We start from the raw sequence: 16,003 nt of genomic DNA, 5'->3' as shown, positions 1-16,003 counted from the left end.
TATATATTTAAACGTAATTATCACCTCTGAAAAACCAGGCAACCTCTTCTTGTAAGCCATCAAAACAACATTTGCACTTGGCATCCCCTGGTGCTTGTGTAAAAGGTAAAGGTAAAGGGACCCCTGACCATTAGGTCCAGTTGTGACCGACTCTGGGGTTGCAGCGCTCATCTCGCTTTATTGGCCGAGGGAGCCGGCGTACAGCTTCTGGGTCATGTGGCCAGCATGACTAAGCCGCTTCTGGCGAACCAGAGCAGTGCACGGAAACGCCGTTTACCTTCCCGCCGGAGCGGTACCTATTTATCTACTTGCACTTTAATGTGCTTTCGAACCGCTAGGTTGGCAGGAGCAGGGACCGAGCAATGGGAGCTAACCCCGTCGTGGGGATTCAAACTGCCGGCCTTCTGATCGGCAAGTCCTAGGCTCTGTGCTTTAACCCACAACGCCACACGCTGTTTAAGCATGCCACCCATATTTGTGTAGTGCAGTCTTAAACATGCTTATTTTGGTCCCATCTGCGCTATGTAATGACTGCTTAAATTGGTACAATACTGCTTTAAGCTCACAGTGCAGATGGGGCCTCAGATGACGATGGGGTGGTGGCACTCTTCTGACCCCAGGTTGTCCGTGTCACTTCTGCTTTCTGGGAGGTAGAGGGGCAAGGCGGTGGTGAGGTGCAAACACACTAGCAAGAGTGCCAGTGAAGGAAAGTCTTGCTTCTGCACATGACTGTGGCCTGATGGGAAAGTCTTGCTTCTAAGCTTCGCTTCTGCATATGATGCTGCACAAACCGTTCTAAGCTGAAACATTCCTAGAATGTTCAGTTTACACTGAGTTCGTACTCTGACCTGTTCTTAATGCATAGTTGACCACATCTACGGATGAATGCTATATCAATCACTAGTAAAAGTTTAATAAGGAGGTCTTCATGCCTGTCTAGTTCTGTGCTCCCTTTCCCAGTCTTTAATCTATTGGTGATTAATGCAACCTTTGCTTTGTACTTGTGTTAACCAATCAGCAATAAGCACATATGTGGCAATGCTGTAATAATCAATAAAAGAGGCTCCTTGGGACTTGCTCGAGGAAGATGCCTCCCAGATGACACTCGCTACCTGTCTGTCGTTATTTCAACCCAACATGCCAGACTGGCTCTGTTGGTGTATTTGCAGTGTTGGCCTTGCCCCTGCACCTCCACCTTCAGGTAAGTGGCAGTGATGCAACTGATGAGGGATCAGGTGAGTGTTGTGGCTGCACCATGCCATCCGCTACTGCTTAGAAGTAAGTACCATTGTGCAGCACAATCCTGAACTTGTTTACTCAGAAGTTAATCCAACTCAAATCAACAGGCCTTACACCTTAATAAGTGGAATTAATTTTTCCCCCTTTGTGTTGATATTTATGTCCTGTCTTTCTATGCCAAAGGCAAAGTCAACTTAGTATCTCTCCTTGAAATTAGTTTTCGCTCATAGTCAAACACCAATTCCTGAAAATCCTCTTCTTTAGTTTTAACTTCCAATATTTTTAGTATAACAGCCGCGTAGTTTCCTGTATTTCTTACAATATTGCTTGCAGATATGTTAAGGGGAAAAGAGGGATAATCTTCTTTTCTATAGCTAGCAAAGTTATTGTTAACAGCTTCATAAACAGAAGTACATCTCAGTCCCACAGACAATAATTAGTAAAGGATAATGGACCATGATTAAATCCACATCCCTGTGCAAGTAAACACTGGAGAGAGACTGTAAAATGAGGGCTGATGCTGCTGAGAGCTATGTGTGTGTTTAAATATTTTGAAAGCCACAGCACGTGCTGGCTCCGGTCCTAACAATTACTATCAAAACAATGTAGGAATCATCACTGTTACTTAGTGAGGCTTAGTCGGGTATGACTAACATTAACATGCAAAGCCTTTGTTATATTTTCAGCAGGGGAAAATGAGCATTTCACTCCTATTAACTGCCTGAATGTACATCCAGCTTTCAGAATGCAGTTATCTTCATACTGAACCAACAGAATAAAAGGATGCTGAATAATAGCCAGCAAACCATCTGGCGCCAAGACATGCTAAACTGAACATGCTAGGCATTAACTATCAAACAAAAAGACCCAAATATAATATCTTCAGATAGTTATTTTGTTGTATACCATACCAGTGCCTTCTGGCGGTTCCCTCGCTGCGAGAAGCCAAGTTACAGGGAACCAGGCAGAGGGCCTTCTTGGTAGTGGCACCCGCCCTGTGGAATGCCCTCCTCCCACCAGATGTCAAAGAGAAAAACAACTACCAGACTTTTAGAAGACATCTGAAGGCAGCCCTGTTTAGGGAAGCTTTTAATGTTTAACAGACTATTGTATTTTAATATTTTATTGGAAGCCGCCGAGAGTGGCTGGGGAAATCCAGCCAGATGGGTGGGGTATAAAAAATTATTATTATTATTATTATTATTATTATTATTATTATTATTATTATTAAACATGAAAGGGCTTTTTATGCCTTGAAAGTTAAGTGTCCCTCCCAATGAGCAAGGAGGAAGCCAATGCAGTGAGCCTCCTTTCCACAGTACAGTGGTACCTCAGGTTAAGAACTTAATTCGTTCCGGCAGTCCATTGTTCTGAAACAGTTCTTAACCTGAAGACCACTTTAGCTAATGAGGCCTCCTGCTGCCGCCGCGCCTCCACCGCACAATTTCTGTTCTCATCCTGAAGCAAAGTTCTTAACCCGTGGTACTATTTCTGGGTTAGCAGAGTCTGTAACCTGAAGCGTCTGTAACCTGAAGTGTCTGTAACCCAAGGTACCACTGTACTTTAGTAGCATCAATAGCTGGAGCTCATGTGGAAGGCCTTCCACAATTGCAGCGGCACTTCCACCTGCATGATAAATACTGGATACAGCTGGGGTGCAGGACGGAGGGAAGTTAACTCTGTAACTTGTACAATTTAGAATGCTGGTGTTAAGTGTTGGTGAAAGTGATCTTATAAAAATAGGAATGCAAACTGAGCAAGTCATTCATCCCAGCAGTCTATGACTTGGAAGACTTAGGAGTAAACAGTCACAGAACAAGGCACAACTGAAATGTGTATTTTACATCATGAAATACTTTTAACACACAGCATTTTCTTGAAATGCAATACAACAAGAGTATTGACGGGGAATGAATCCTCCATCTTCCCAGCAAGGATTAAATGGTGTCCCATTGGGATGGCTGTGAGAAAAGAAAATCTGCCAAATGTACTCACCAAGCACAATGACCACAGTCTTCAGAAGACTCATCATGGTATCCCGATTCCTACGTGGTCCAGAACTGTGCCTAGACATTCTCATAGTCCTCTGGCGCACGTACCCAAAGATATGAGCATACAAGACCACCATGACTACAAAGGTGACCAGGTTGAAAATAGCCCAGAAGACCAAGTAAGAGTCACTATAGAGTGGTGCCATGTTGGAACAGTGGGCGAGGTCGCAGATGCAATTCCAGCCCACACTTGGTATGGCGCCCATGACAATAGCCATAGTCCAGATGACAACAATTACCACCACCACGCGCCGATTGCTCATCCGGGTATGTAGCTGCATGCGGAACACTGTGATGTGCCTCTCAATGGCGATAGCCAGCAAGTTGGCAACAGAGGCTGTCAGGCTAGTGTCAATGAGACCCTGGCGAAGGAGCCAGGTACTTACAGTCAGTCTTCTAGTGTTGGGTCCTGTGTTAAACATTAGGTAAAAATACGCCAGCCCTGCAAAGAAGTCCGCAGCAGCTAAGTTAGCCATTAGGTAATAAATAGGAAAGTGGAAACGCCTGTTGACGTAGATGGCCACCATAACTAAGAGGTTGGCTAGCATGATGAAGACACATACTGTAATCCCGAGGCCCATCACAAGCTTGCTCACAGTGTTCCATTCAGTGGCTAGGTACTTCCCACTTCTGTTGTAAAAGAAGGCAATGGTTTCGTTGTAGTAGCACTGAGGTTCGCTCATCACTGTAGACTGAAAAGAAGAAGACAGAGCAGAATTAGAAGTTAGGATATGGAAGTACTGCAGTGCTAGAAAACGAAAAACCACAAGAACAATCAATCAAAAACAAAGAACAAAAAAAAGCTTTAAAACTATGGTTATAAAAAAAAAGAACATATGGAAAATGACATGTTGGTGGAGCTGAATCTGTCTAATTTAACAGGTGGTAATGTCAGATCTGTCGTCACTGGTATCCATTTCAAATTTACCAATTTTGTTCTAGATACTATTAATATATTTCCACAATAAGTATATGCATTGAATAGGGATGCTGGTGAACCTATCTGGGCTCAGGTCTGGAAACAACGCCTTGCCTCCAAAAAAGAAAAAGGAAAAAAACTCAACACATTCCCAAGCCCCAAGTTATAATCTGAGCCGGAGAAGAATTCCCAGTTTCACTCCTACCCTCCACACCAGTGCATGCAATTCCCAACCCACCTTCCACTTTAAAGATAACTTACCAGGCTGCTGAAGGTGAGAGAACTGGTAGGGCAAGGGGGGAGAGATGCGGGGAGGTTTGCGTCACATAACTATGTGCCAGGACCAAAGACCTGGCGGACCAGATGGACCTTGGGAGAAGCTGCAGGAGATGGAGCTCATATGCCCAAGAGACTTTAATCTTGACCTGGAGGGATAGATTCCTCTAATTCTCTCTCCCCATGTGCTTCTGCTTTCAGTGCCACTAAACTTGGCCAGTTATCCTTAATGAGAAGGGACTTGTTTTGGAAATACAAGTAGCTCAACTCATTTCTGAGCTAAACTGACATGAGGGAGAGGGAGCTTGCCCATCTTTAATAGTAACGTGTAGTATTGAACAAAAGTTACCTCTATGGGTAAAAAAATATGTAACAGTTAAAAGCCTTTCGAGCTTAATTAATTTCCCACCTTGCTGTCTAGTCAGTGGTCAAATAGATTGCGTAAGAATTACAAGCCGCTGGAAGAGAAAATTCAGCTACCGTATTTTTCATTCCATAAGACACACCAGACCATAAGACGCACCTAGTTTTTGGAGGAGGAAAACAAGAAAAAAAAATATTCTGAATCCCAGAAGTCAGAACAGCAAGAGGGATCTGGCTTCTGGGATAGCTGCTTGCTGTTCTTGTTTATGGGATAGCCGTGCAAAGCCTCTTCAGGGCAGCGGGATGAAGGCTCCCTCAAGAGCTGCACTCCTTTTAAAGAGCACGCAGAGCGTGTGTGTGGCTCTTGGGGGCTTTTCCCCTAGGAAGGAGAAGGGCAGCCCACACAGCTCTTTAAAGGGAGTGCTGAGCAGAGCCTCCCATCTGCATTTGCTCCATAAGACGCACACACATTTCCCTTTACTTTTTAGGAGGGGAAAAGTATGTCTTATAGCACAAAAAAATACAGTAATTAGGTTTCACACCAGTACGGCATTAACTATCACTGCGCTACAAACGGTAAAACTTTTGTTAATAAACAGTTTTATTGTATTTTTCTATAGGTACAAAACAAGGAAAGCAACAACAAAATCAAAGGAGGGGAAACATAAAAAAGATAAAGAACCAAACATTCCCTTAGGCATGTATGGTACAAAAGGATAGCAATGAATGAATAAAGTAGTTCAGTTACATAGCACCCTCAGAATTAATGTGAGGAAAACAAAAAGTGTCCTGACAATTTAAATATATATCATTCCAGTTTATGTGGGGTAGCTTCTCCCGTACAAACCTAAGGAACATCTTTTGATGAAATTGTTGCATGCTATCAGTTAGTGAACTCCAAGCTTCCTCGCAGAATTATACCGTATTTTTCGCACCTGACCATAACACGCACATCGTTTTTAGAGGAGGAAAACAAGGGAAAAAAACATTCTGAATGAAACATTGGATGTATCATTTTTGTGCTTCATGATGTGGCCACAGACATGTGATCTGATGGTGAATTTGGGGTGACCCAATGCAAAGATCCTGAGGATCCATGTGGATCCATGCTTTGTAACCACATTTTTGCACCATTGCAGCCCCAGGCAACAGTGGGTGAGTGATTTGGGGGGGGCAGGCTGTAGCCATGGACATGCTATGTGATCTGATGGTGAATTTGGGGTGACCCAATGCAAAGATCCTGAGGATCCATGTGGATCCATGCTTTTTAACCACATTTTAAGTGGGGAGGGAAGGAAAAACACAGAACGGACAAGGAGCACGAGAGGGGTGTGCAGAGAAGCAGCTGGCTAAGAATGCAGGAGAGGGGTATAACGGGAGGGAGGAAAGGAAGGCAAAAGTTTTCCCTCACCTACCCACCCAAGCCAGCCAGCTCGCTCACTCGCTCTCTGTCTCTCTCTCTCTCTCTCTCTCTCTCTCTCTCCCTCCCTCCCTCCCTCCCTCCCTCCCTCCCTCCCTCCCTCCTGCATGTTTTCAGCAGCACCGGAGCACAGAGACGACACTCTGCTTTCCCCTCTGCTTGCCTGGAGGGGAGGGGCTTTCCCTGCTCTTTGTTCCATTTGAGCAAACACAGCAAGGAAACAGAGGAGGGTGGGCAGTAAGACCCTGAGGCAGAATGCAGGAAAGCAGCCGCTTCCTCTTTTCAGGTTTCCCTTCTCCGAGACGCAAGATTTGATTTTTGCCTGCTTTTTTTTGCCTCCACTCACGCCATTTGGCTCCAGGGACCACACATTCACTCAATAACACGCACAGACATTTCCCCTTCCTTTTCAGGAGAAAAAATCTGCGTGTTATAGAGGGAAAAATACGGTAGTTCTAAGGCTTCTTTAAGAAAAGGGAACAACTGCTAAACTAGTTTTGTCTGTAACATAATTGTGCCTTCTAGTGTGGCCATATGTATGCATGCTGTAAGTAATTAGAGAATGCAATGTGTAATAGATGTCTTCTAGCAGGATTAGACCTAAGAACATCAGTGGATTTCGGTTCCTAGCTAAAAGACTATGTGGAACTAGCAAGTCTGAAAACTATGCAGTGGAAATCTTACAGGAGCTGAAAAGTCAACAGGAGTATGCAATCTATCACTGCCTCTGTAATAGACTAAGTTATTTGAAAGGCTTCAGCTAAGAATATCCCAGCACACAATATTGCCTACTTTTTTCAAAGTTAATTACATTCGTACCTTGGAAGTCGAACGGAATCCATTCTGGAAGTCCGTTTCACTTCCAAAACATTCAGAAACCAAAGCCGCGGAAGCTTCTGAAAATCGTTCGGAAACTAGAACACTCACTTCTGGGCTTTGATCATTCGGGAGCCGATTTGTTCGAGAGCCAAGGTATGACTGTATAAGCAACAATTTTTATTCTGAGACAATGCTGTGAACAGATGCTGATTACAAAATGCAATTCACTGGGTTTGCTACTCTCTGCTGTGTTACCTATTTATGGGTGGTATTTAAAGGAGGGGAAACCCTATTACTTAGGTGCAGAAAACGTACCGTACATTCTCAAGCCTTCTTGCTCTATCCAGCTGTGTGATAGTAAACCTTACACTGTATAGACCGTGGGCAGAGGCAACATGAAAATTTCATTTTGTGGAATCCATGCTGTTCCCTTCTGCTCACGCTGTCCCTTAATGTTTGTTTATCTTGTGCGCCAACTATCTATCTCCATTATCCTCTGGTTCTCTCCATTCATTTCATTCACATAATATATTTGTGTACATTTATATTTAGACATTTTAAAAGTACCAGAACATACCACTTTCAGTCATTCCCACTATTTATATCCCCCACTTTTAGTTTTGCAAGGACAAAGATGATTTGCACTGTAATGGGCTGGGAGTCAAACACTTCTGTCCTTGGCAAATATGTACTGAGTTGTATGTCCCCTATATTGCCTGGCTTACTTCAAGTGCTAGAAAGTCACAATAACCTAACAAATAAATATATAGGATTTAAGAGCTGTAGTATGAGAAAATTGGATTGTGGTTTCCTATTCTTCTGATAAGCTTTAAAAACTTGCTACTGTTCCTAAATTTTGGTTCAGAGCAAATGGTATGCTAGGTTGGATTTCAGTAGAAATACATTTTTAAACCTTGAAAATTGTGATATAGGGACTTTTTCTTCTTTGTGAAAGGAATTTATTAAAAATAAACAAACTCTAATTACAGTCTATTCAATAAAATATAAGATACACAAACTGTAATTTATTTTAAGAAAATAACAATATGCCAAATAAGATTCCATTATCCTTCAGTCATTGATCCAGCCAGCTACTATTCCAAAGCAGTCAACAACTGCAAGCAAACAATTCTTCCAGCTAAAGTATTATGTAAAATATGGCCACAGATTTGAACTCCAAGCAGAAGGCATTTTAAGACACCATCTTCTTGATTCTATGTTTACTTGTTTTATAAAAAGCAAACCAACTATTAGCCTTTGAAGGAAGTTCTGGTTTCAACATCTTGGTGTTTGAATCTTGTCTTGCACCTCCTTGCTAGTATTTTAGAAAGCAGAATATTATTGTTCCTATCTTCAAGGACGAAAGGAAAATTTCAAGAAAATCCCATTATCTATTTTCTCCTATTTGCATTTTAGTTTGAAACCTGAGTATATAATATGCAGCAACTGTCGAAGAAAGTTATATGAGCTGGACAGTTGTGTGTGACAGAGGAGCTTGTCCAAAGTGTGCATTACCAAAAAGGGATTTTTAGCAACTGGGAGTCCGTGGAAACAACTGTGTGTCAAGGAGGTCAGAGACCTCTTTGGAAGCTATGATTACAAACCATAAGAGACCCTGTTGGAAGCTATGATTACAAACCTCCACAGACTGCCAGGAAAAAACCAAATAGGGTGTTGACCTTCCTTACTATTTATTCATTGTCAAATTACTACAAAGGAACAACAAAATGAAAATAGCTTGCGAGAAAGAGAGAAATAGAACATACACGAAGAAGTCATATTATCCTTAACCCTCAAATGGCTTTTTTCTTGAGAAAGAGTGAGGGAATAGCCTAAACTCAAAGTGCCACATTCCCTAAGGGCTACTTCCAGTATTTTATCACTGTCATTTATACAAATAACATAGCACACTCTTTCATCAGGGTTGACATTGTGTTAAGCTGAATCCAGGGGCAGCATACAAAAATAGTGGTGGCCAAGACAGTTATGACCCACATGACACACACTCTGAAAGAATTTATGGAATCAGCAGAAACCCTACTGTGCTCATCTGGGTTACTCCACCTCTTGCCCGCCCTCCTGCCACACTTCCTTTTCTGCTGTGGTGTCAGAAAGCCAAGCATGGGTCTCATTCCCTTAGAGGCGGGACAGCCCTGTCACGCTGCTTCAAACCAGAAAGGAAAAAATAATGTACTGCCTATTGTGGCCTTATATCAGGTTAGCATTCTCAAACTCACAGTCTCCAACTATGTCATAAAACATGCTAACTATTATTCTGTGAATCGTTCAGCAAACAGCAAGAGAGAAGTCCATGCCCCACACAACTGGCTTGTAGGGGGGTGGGGAACCGGAAGAACCTCCAGAACAGCAAGTGGGGGAGGTATAACAACAACAACAACAACAACAACAACAACAACAACAACAACAACAACTTATTTGTACCCCACCCATCTGGCTGAGTTTCCCCAGCCACTCTGGGTGGCTTCCAACAAAGATTAAAAATACATTAAAATGCCAGACATTAAAAACTTCCCTGAACAGGGCTGCCTTCAAGATGTCTTCTAAATGTCAGGTAGTTGGGATGGGAGGGTGTTCCATAGGGTGGGCGCCACCACCGAGAAGGCCCTCTGCCTGGTTCCCTGTAGCTTTGCTTCTCGCAGCAAGGGAACCCGGGCAGAACAGTGGGGGTGGAGACGCTCCTTCAGGTATACTGGACCAAGGCCATTTACAGCTTTAAAGGTCAACACCAACACTTTGAATTGTGCTTGGAAACATACTGGGAGTCAATGTAGGCAAGATTGTTCTGAAATGCTTGTGCAGTGGAGATGTTCAAAACAGTGCAAAGTTGAGTAGGTCTGCACATCACATTTAGCCACAGTTTATTTTAAACATTTGCTCTTCTTCAACTTCAGAGAAACAAACCACAAATAATGAGAAGGCCATCTTGTAGTTTGTTTCCTCTGGTACACCAGGAGTAGGGGAGGAACAACTTATTTTAAATTATGGTTTACAGTGATGTGGAAGTGGGTTTTTCAATGCTGCCTGGTTTTTATAGACATACACTCCTCAGTATGAAATACCATAACACTCAGATGGTAATGAACAATCAACTTGTGAAACTCATGGAATGGCAGAAAAAATAAGCAAAGCCATTATCCAGACTCCATTAAGTTATATTTCCTTTGGACAGGAGACAGAAGGTTTTAGGGGGCATGATCACACCAGTAAACTTTTTACTTTTAAAAAAATCCTGGCAGTATACTAGACTCTTGAAAACATAGATGACATTCAACTAAGGTTTACTTGCTTTGATGAACCTTTCCAAGAAAAAAATATGTAAACAGCATATACAACCAGTGGCGTAGCGTGGGGGGTGCAGGGGGGCCCGGCCGCACCGGGCACAACATCTGGGGGTTAGGGTTAGGGGGCGCAAATCCGCGGGTTAGGGGGCGCAAATTACTTGCCTTGCCGCGGGTGATGACAACCCACGCTATGCCACTGTATACAACTAAGTAAACAGAAATCTGAAGCCTTGGAAAAAATGGGTTTTCTATCAGTGACCCATTGAGGTCAGGTCAGGCAAGGAGACCACAATTTCATTATAGCCTTAGTGTTCAATATATGCATTACGTGCTAACTATTCCACATCATGAAGGGGAAAATACTTGGCATTCTATAAAGCATTGCTTTCGGAGGCTGCCCTGGTTGTTTCAATTTGTTTGCTTTTCACATATTTTCCATCTTATCTTAAGCCACTGCAATTCATCTTCATGTAACTTTGGAAGGTTAATCATTTGGGGGTGGGGGTGGGGTTTGACGGGAATGAATATAAAGTGCAATTACTCTGCTGACAAGCTTATTCTGTAACAGGCATACCAAAAACGAAAAAAATGCTGTCAGAGGATTACTTCTCAGGATACACTACTCCTTAGCAATAACATGCACTGTCTACACATTACAGAATTTCACGAACATCTTTATCAGTTTACAGTTTATCAACTGTACATTTTACAGTGACAGTTTATCAACGTCTTGGATATATGTTTTACTTCAAAATCATCTGAGAAAGGCTTCCCTCATTTTGTCCTTTAAGAATGGATATAGACATTTCACAAAGCTGTATCTGTGTTGGCTTCTAGCCAATTGGTACCACCTGTACTGCAAAACCAGATATGGTCCTACCTATACTACATTTGCAAAATGTTGGCTGAATTAAGTTAAGTCCCCCCTCCCCCCAAAAAACCACTTCTGAAACCCTATCAGTGGCAGTAGCTAGAAAAAGCTTAAAATATGTCACAGTTTGGGGTCCTTTTCAGCTGACCAACTGTCAACTCTCGCCATTTAGTATGGTACATGATTGTTTTACAATGAGAGCTTAGAAATGTAAGCTTGACAATTGCACAGACATAAAAATTTAGCAGCAGAGCTTAGTAAAAATCTTGTAACTGTTTCTGCTTACCTCAATTAGCTGTGGTTGTGTGATCACAGAAAAGGGAACTTCGGCTGAAGGGTCTGCCATGGTTAGTGGTCTGTTAAACCCTTTCCTTTCACGTATCAGATGTTTAAGTAAAGTCTTGAGATTCTGAGTCAGTTCTCAGTCATGCTGACATTTGGGCCTAGAAGACAGAAAACACGTTTTAGAACCTTAGAAAAGTCAAAAGAAATTACGTACTAGGTGGATTAACACGACAAACCTGTGTGAATAATCATTTACCCCAAAAAACAACCTAAAACTAAATGAAATACCATTTTTTTAAACATAAAACAAATTTTACTGTATTTTTGGTTTTTATGGAAGCCGCCCAGAGTGGCTGGGGAGGCCCAGCCAGATGGGCGGGGTATAAATAAATTATTATTGTTGTTGTTGTTGTTGTTGTTGTTGTTGTTGTTGTTGTTGTTGTTATTATTATTATTATTATTATTATTATTATTATTATTATTATGTTGAGCATAAAAGGACCAAGTGCTACTTCCAACAGCCATTTTCATCCAACACACACAGCAATACATTATTTCACACAAGGAGAAAACCTACGTAGTTTTCAGAAATCCTTACAAGATGCATATTAAAGGTAAATTTCAGAAAACCTTTAATGTGCTAAAACTCCAGTTAAACAAAGCTGTAACTGCAAAGGATCTTAAGTGTTTTGAGATCCCAAATACAGTATGCCCCACCTTACACTGGGTTTACATTCTGGGGAGTGCACCTAAAGCCTAATCCACATACTGTATATTCAAAACACATTGGGTTCAGTGGGAGCTAGGACTGCCAAAGTCCTTTTCCTCCTGGGACACTCACCCCCTTTCTCTTTTTCTTTCTCTCTTTTTTTGCTAAGTGCATACAGCTAAATATGCGTAAGTTGCAGGCTTTCTGTATACAAATTTGCAATTGCAAAGCATATTTCAGAATTGGGTGGTGGGTGTACCAGCGCCAGTGCAGGATACAAACTACCCCTTTGATTTTGTGCTGCAGCCACTGCACCTCAGCTCATATTTGGCAAAGCTATATTTATGAAATTCTTTAGCTTTTTCTATGTAAGTAAAGTTTGTATTTTCATTTTAGCCAACTGAAAAATCCTGGGTATTGAAATGGGTCTTACTTCTTTGAGCTACAAAAGTGATGAACTCTGTATGCTCTCCTGGCATCCTTCTGGAACGTCTAGAGGAGCTGGGAGCAAAGTTATGCAGCGGTTTCGCTCCTTTCTCCTGGGCCATGTCCAGAAAGTGGTGTTGGGGGATGAGTGTTCAGACCCCTGGGATCTCACTTGTGGGGTGCCTCAGGGCTCCGTCCTCTCCCCCATGCTTTTTAACATCTACATGAAGCCGCTGGGAGAGCCCACCAGTATGGAGTTGATACCCAACTCTACCTCTCCTTCAAATCAGAACCAGTGAAGGCGGTGAATGTCCTGTGTGAGTGTCTGGATGTGGTTGGCAGATGGATGGTGGCTAACAGACTGAGGCTGAGTCCTGACAAGACAGAAGTAATGTTCTTGGAGGACAGAGGGTGGGCAGGTATGGGGGACTCCCTGGTCCTGGGTGCGGTAACTGTGCCCCTGAAAGACCAGGTGCACAGCCCGGGAGTCAGTTTGGACTCACAGCTTTCCATGGAGGCACAGGTCAATTCTGTGTCCAGGTCAGCTGTTTACCAGCTCCATCTGGTACACAGGCTGAGACCCTCCCTGCCCGCAGACTGTCTCACCAGAGTGGTGCATGCTCTAGTTATCTCCTGCTTGGACTACTGCAATGCGGTCTACATGGGGCTACCTTTGAAGGTGACTCGGAAACTACAACTAATCCAGAATGCGGCAGCTAGACTGGTGACTTCCGCTGGGATCATATAACACCGGTCCTAAAGGATCTTCACTGGTTTCCAAGCACAATTCAAAGTGTTGGTGCTGATCTTTAAGGCCTTAAATTGCCTCGGCCCAGTATACCTGAAGGAGAATCTCTACCCCCATTGTTCTTTCTTCAAGGGTCTTCTGCTGGTTCCCTCACTATGAGAAGCAAAGTTACAGGGAACCAGGCAGAGGGCCTTCTCGGTAGTGGCACCCTGCCTGTGGAACACCCTCCCATCAGATGTCAAGGAGATGAGTAACTATATAACTTTTAGAAGACATCTGAAGGCAGTTCTGCATAGGGAAGCCTTTTACAATGGTACCTCAGGTTACAGACGCTTCAGGTTACAGATGCTTCAGGTAACAGACGCTTCAGGTTGTAGACTCTGCTCACCCAGAAATAGTGCCTCAGGTTAAGAACTTTACCTCAGGATGAGAACAGAAATCGCGGCAGCATGGCGGCGGGAGGCCCTATTAGATAAGTGGGACCTTAGGTTCAGAACAGTTTCAGGTTAAGAACGGACCTCCAGAATGAATTAAGTACTTAACCTGAGGTACCACTGTACAGTGGGTGCAATGAAACCAACTTGCACTCTCTCTCACACACACAAACACATCTCAGTGCTCCAAGCAACAATCTGAATGATCATCTGACTTAAGTTTGTATCTAAAGATTCCACAAAGAATCTTCCAAAGTAAAGGATTTTAGACAATCAAGTATTTTTCAGTTGAGATTGTCTGAGTTGCAAAGCTCAATAGCTCACTGGCATTAGAGAACTTACCCGAGTCTATTGAAACCGAGCTACATATCACTTCAGTGAAGATTGCTAACAGGTTTCATGTAACGGCTGCAAAATGTGCAGATACAAATGCATGGAACTTAATTCCATGACAGCTGACAAATTCTTCAGCGAAAGTGAGCTCCTGCAACAACCTTTTGCAGGGTATTCCCAAGCCCCAACAGAACGCTCCTGTTCAGGACACCAGACAGCCTTGAACAGAAGCTTTGTACTACTGTACTATTTATGGCTTGCAGAGAGCATTTTTTTCTTTCCACTATTTCTGTGCTGTTCAATAAAATGTTAAATGTGTTGGTATCAGAGCTTGCTTTCACCCTTCACTCAGCGCAATCACTTTATTTCTCTATAGGAAGTGGGGGAGCATAGGATGATTTTTAAAAAAAACCTCACGCCCTCAATTTCCTCCGTTGTCCTTTTCTTAAAATGACACTTAACACATTCTGTGTCTCAGCTGCCCTCAAACACAGACTTGATTGCTAGACTTGCGCAATCTGCTGACTTCTTGAAATATACTCAGAGTCGAGAAATTTCTCTTTAGATAAACATACCCAGATTCAGTTCCTTCCTAGCACTATGTTACTGATGCTCAGGCAATGCTAGTTTATTACCCAGGACATTCTTTCCTCTGATTTTTGTTGTTGTTGTTGTTTAAAAAAATGTTGAGAACTTCCCATACTGATTATATACGGGCATTAGCCCATTAGATAGATAAGTGATATTTGCCATGGTGCTCATAGTACAGATTGATTAGCACCAAGAAGGGTCCTTTCTTTAAATATCTTTCTTTCTTTTTTTCTTCCTTTCTTTAAATATCTTTCTAGCATTACTAGCTGGGACGTGGATGGCGCTGTGGGTTAAACCACAGAGCCTAGGACTTGCCGATCGGAAGGTCGGTGGTTCGAATCCCCACGGCGGGGTGAGCTCCCATTGCTCGGTCCCTGCTCCTGCCAACCTAGCAGTTCAAAAGCACATCAAAGTGCAAGTAGATAAATAGGTACCGCTCTGGCAGGAAGGTAAACGGCATTGCCATGTGCTGCTCTGGTTTGCCAGAAGCGGCTTAGTCATGCTAGCCACATGACCTGGAAGCTGTACACCGGCTCCCTTGGCCAATAAAGCGAGATGAGTGCCGCAACCCCAGAGTCGGCCACGACTGGACCTAATGATCAGGGGTCCCTTTAGCATTACTAGTGATGCCCAGTGAGAGCCCTGCTTTTCTGAGTCAGATTTAAACACAAATCAACAATCTTAAGCATCACATGCCATGGTGGAATCTACTTCTGCCTCCTTCTTACACACGGTTGTTATAACACATTTTCTTCAGAGTCTTACACACTTCCCAATATTCCATGAGCAAGGAAATTTTTTCAGCCTGAAGGCCATATTCCCTCATGGAAAATCTTTTTTTGGGGGGCGGGCAGGGCCAGAAGCAACATTGGGCAGAGCAATGGATCCAACTCTTGCCTTTGTAGTTGGCTATAAGTGAGAGCTGGAGCATAAAGAAGGCTGATCGCTGAAGAATTAATGCTTTTGGATTATGGTGCTAGAGGAGACTCTTGAGCGTCCCATGGACTGCAAGAAGATCAAACCTATCCATTCTGGAGGAAATCAGCCCTGAGTGCTCACTGGAAGGACAGATCCTGAAGCTGAGGCTCCAATACTTTGGAGTTCCAATACTTTGGCCACATCATGAGAAGAGAAGAGAAGGTTAAAACCAGCACCTTAAACCTGACCCTGTACTCCACTGGGAGCCAGTGCAGCTGGTATAGCACTGGATGAATGTG

General features: G+C 43.0%; 1 protein-coding gene across 1 annotated transcript in view; it reads right to left on the bottom strand.

The window, feature by feature from the left end:
- The window catches only part of LPAR1 (lysophosphatidic acid receptor 1), a 55,324-nt gene that overhangs the window by 23,139 nt on the left and 16,182 nt on the right, over nucleotides 1-16,003 (bottom strand). The window contains exons 2-3 of the mRNA XM_083719543.1: nucleotides 11,547-11,703; nucleotides 3,235-3,982 (exon numbers count right to left, since the gene is read on the bottom strand). Of these exons, the coding sequence (XP_083575669.1) occupies nucleotides 3,235-3,982; nucleotides 11,547-11,606 (808 nt within the window). The 5' untranslated portion in view covers nucleotides 11,607-11,703. The remainder of the gene's footprint in view (nucleotides 1-3,234; nucleotides 3,983-11,546; nucleotides 11,704-16,003) is intronic.

This window comes from Podarcis gaigeae, assembly GCF_964106915.1.
Source record: "Podarcis gaigeae genome assembly, chromosome: 17".
In the NCBI taxonomy this organism is placed as follows: Eukaryota; Metazoa; Chordata; class Lepidosauria; order Squamata; family Lacertidae; genus Podarcis; species Podarcis gaigeae.
This window is presented reverse-complemented; position numbering and strand designations above follow the sequence as displayed.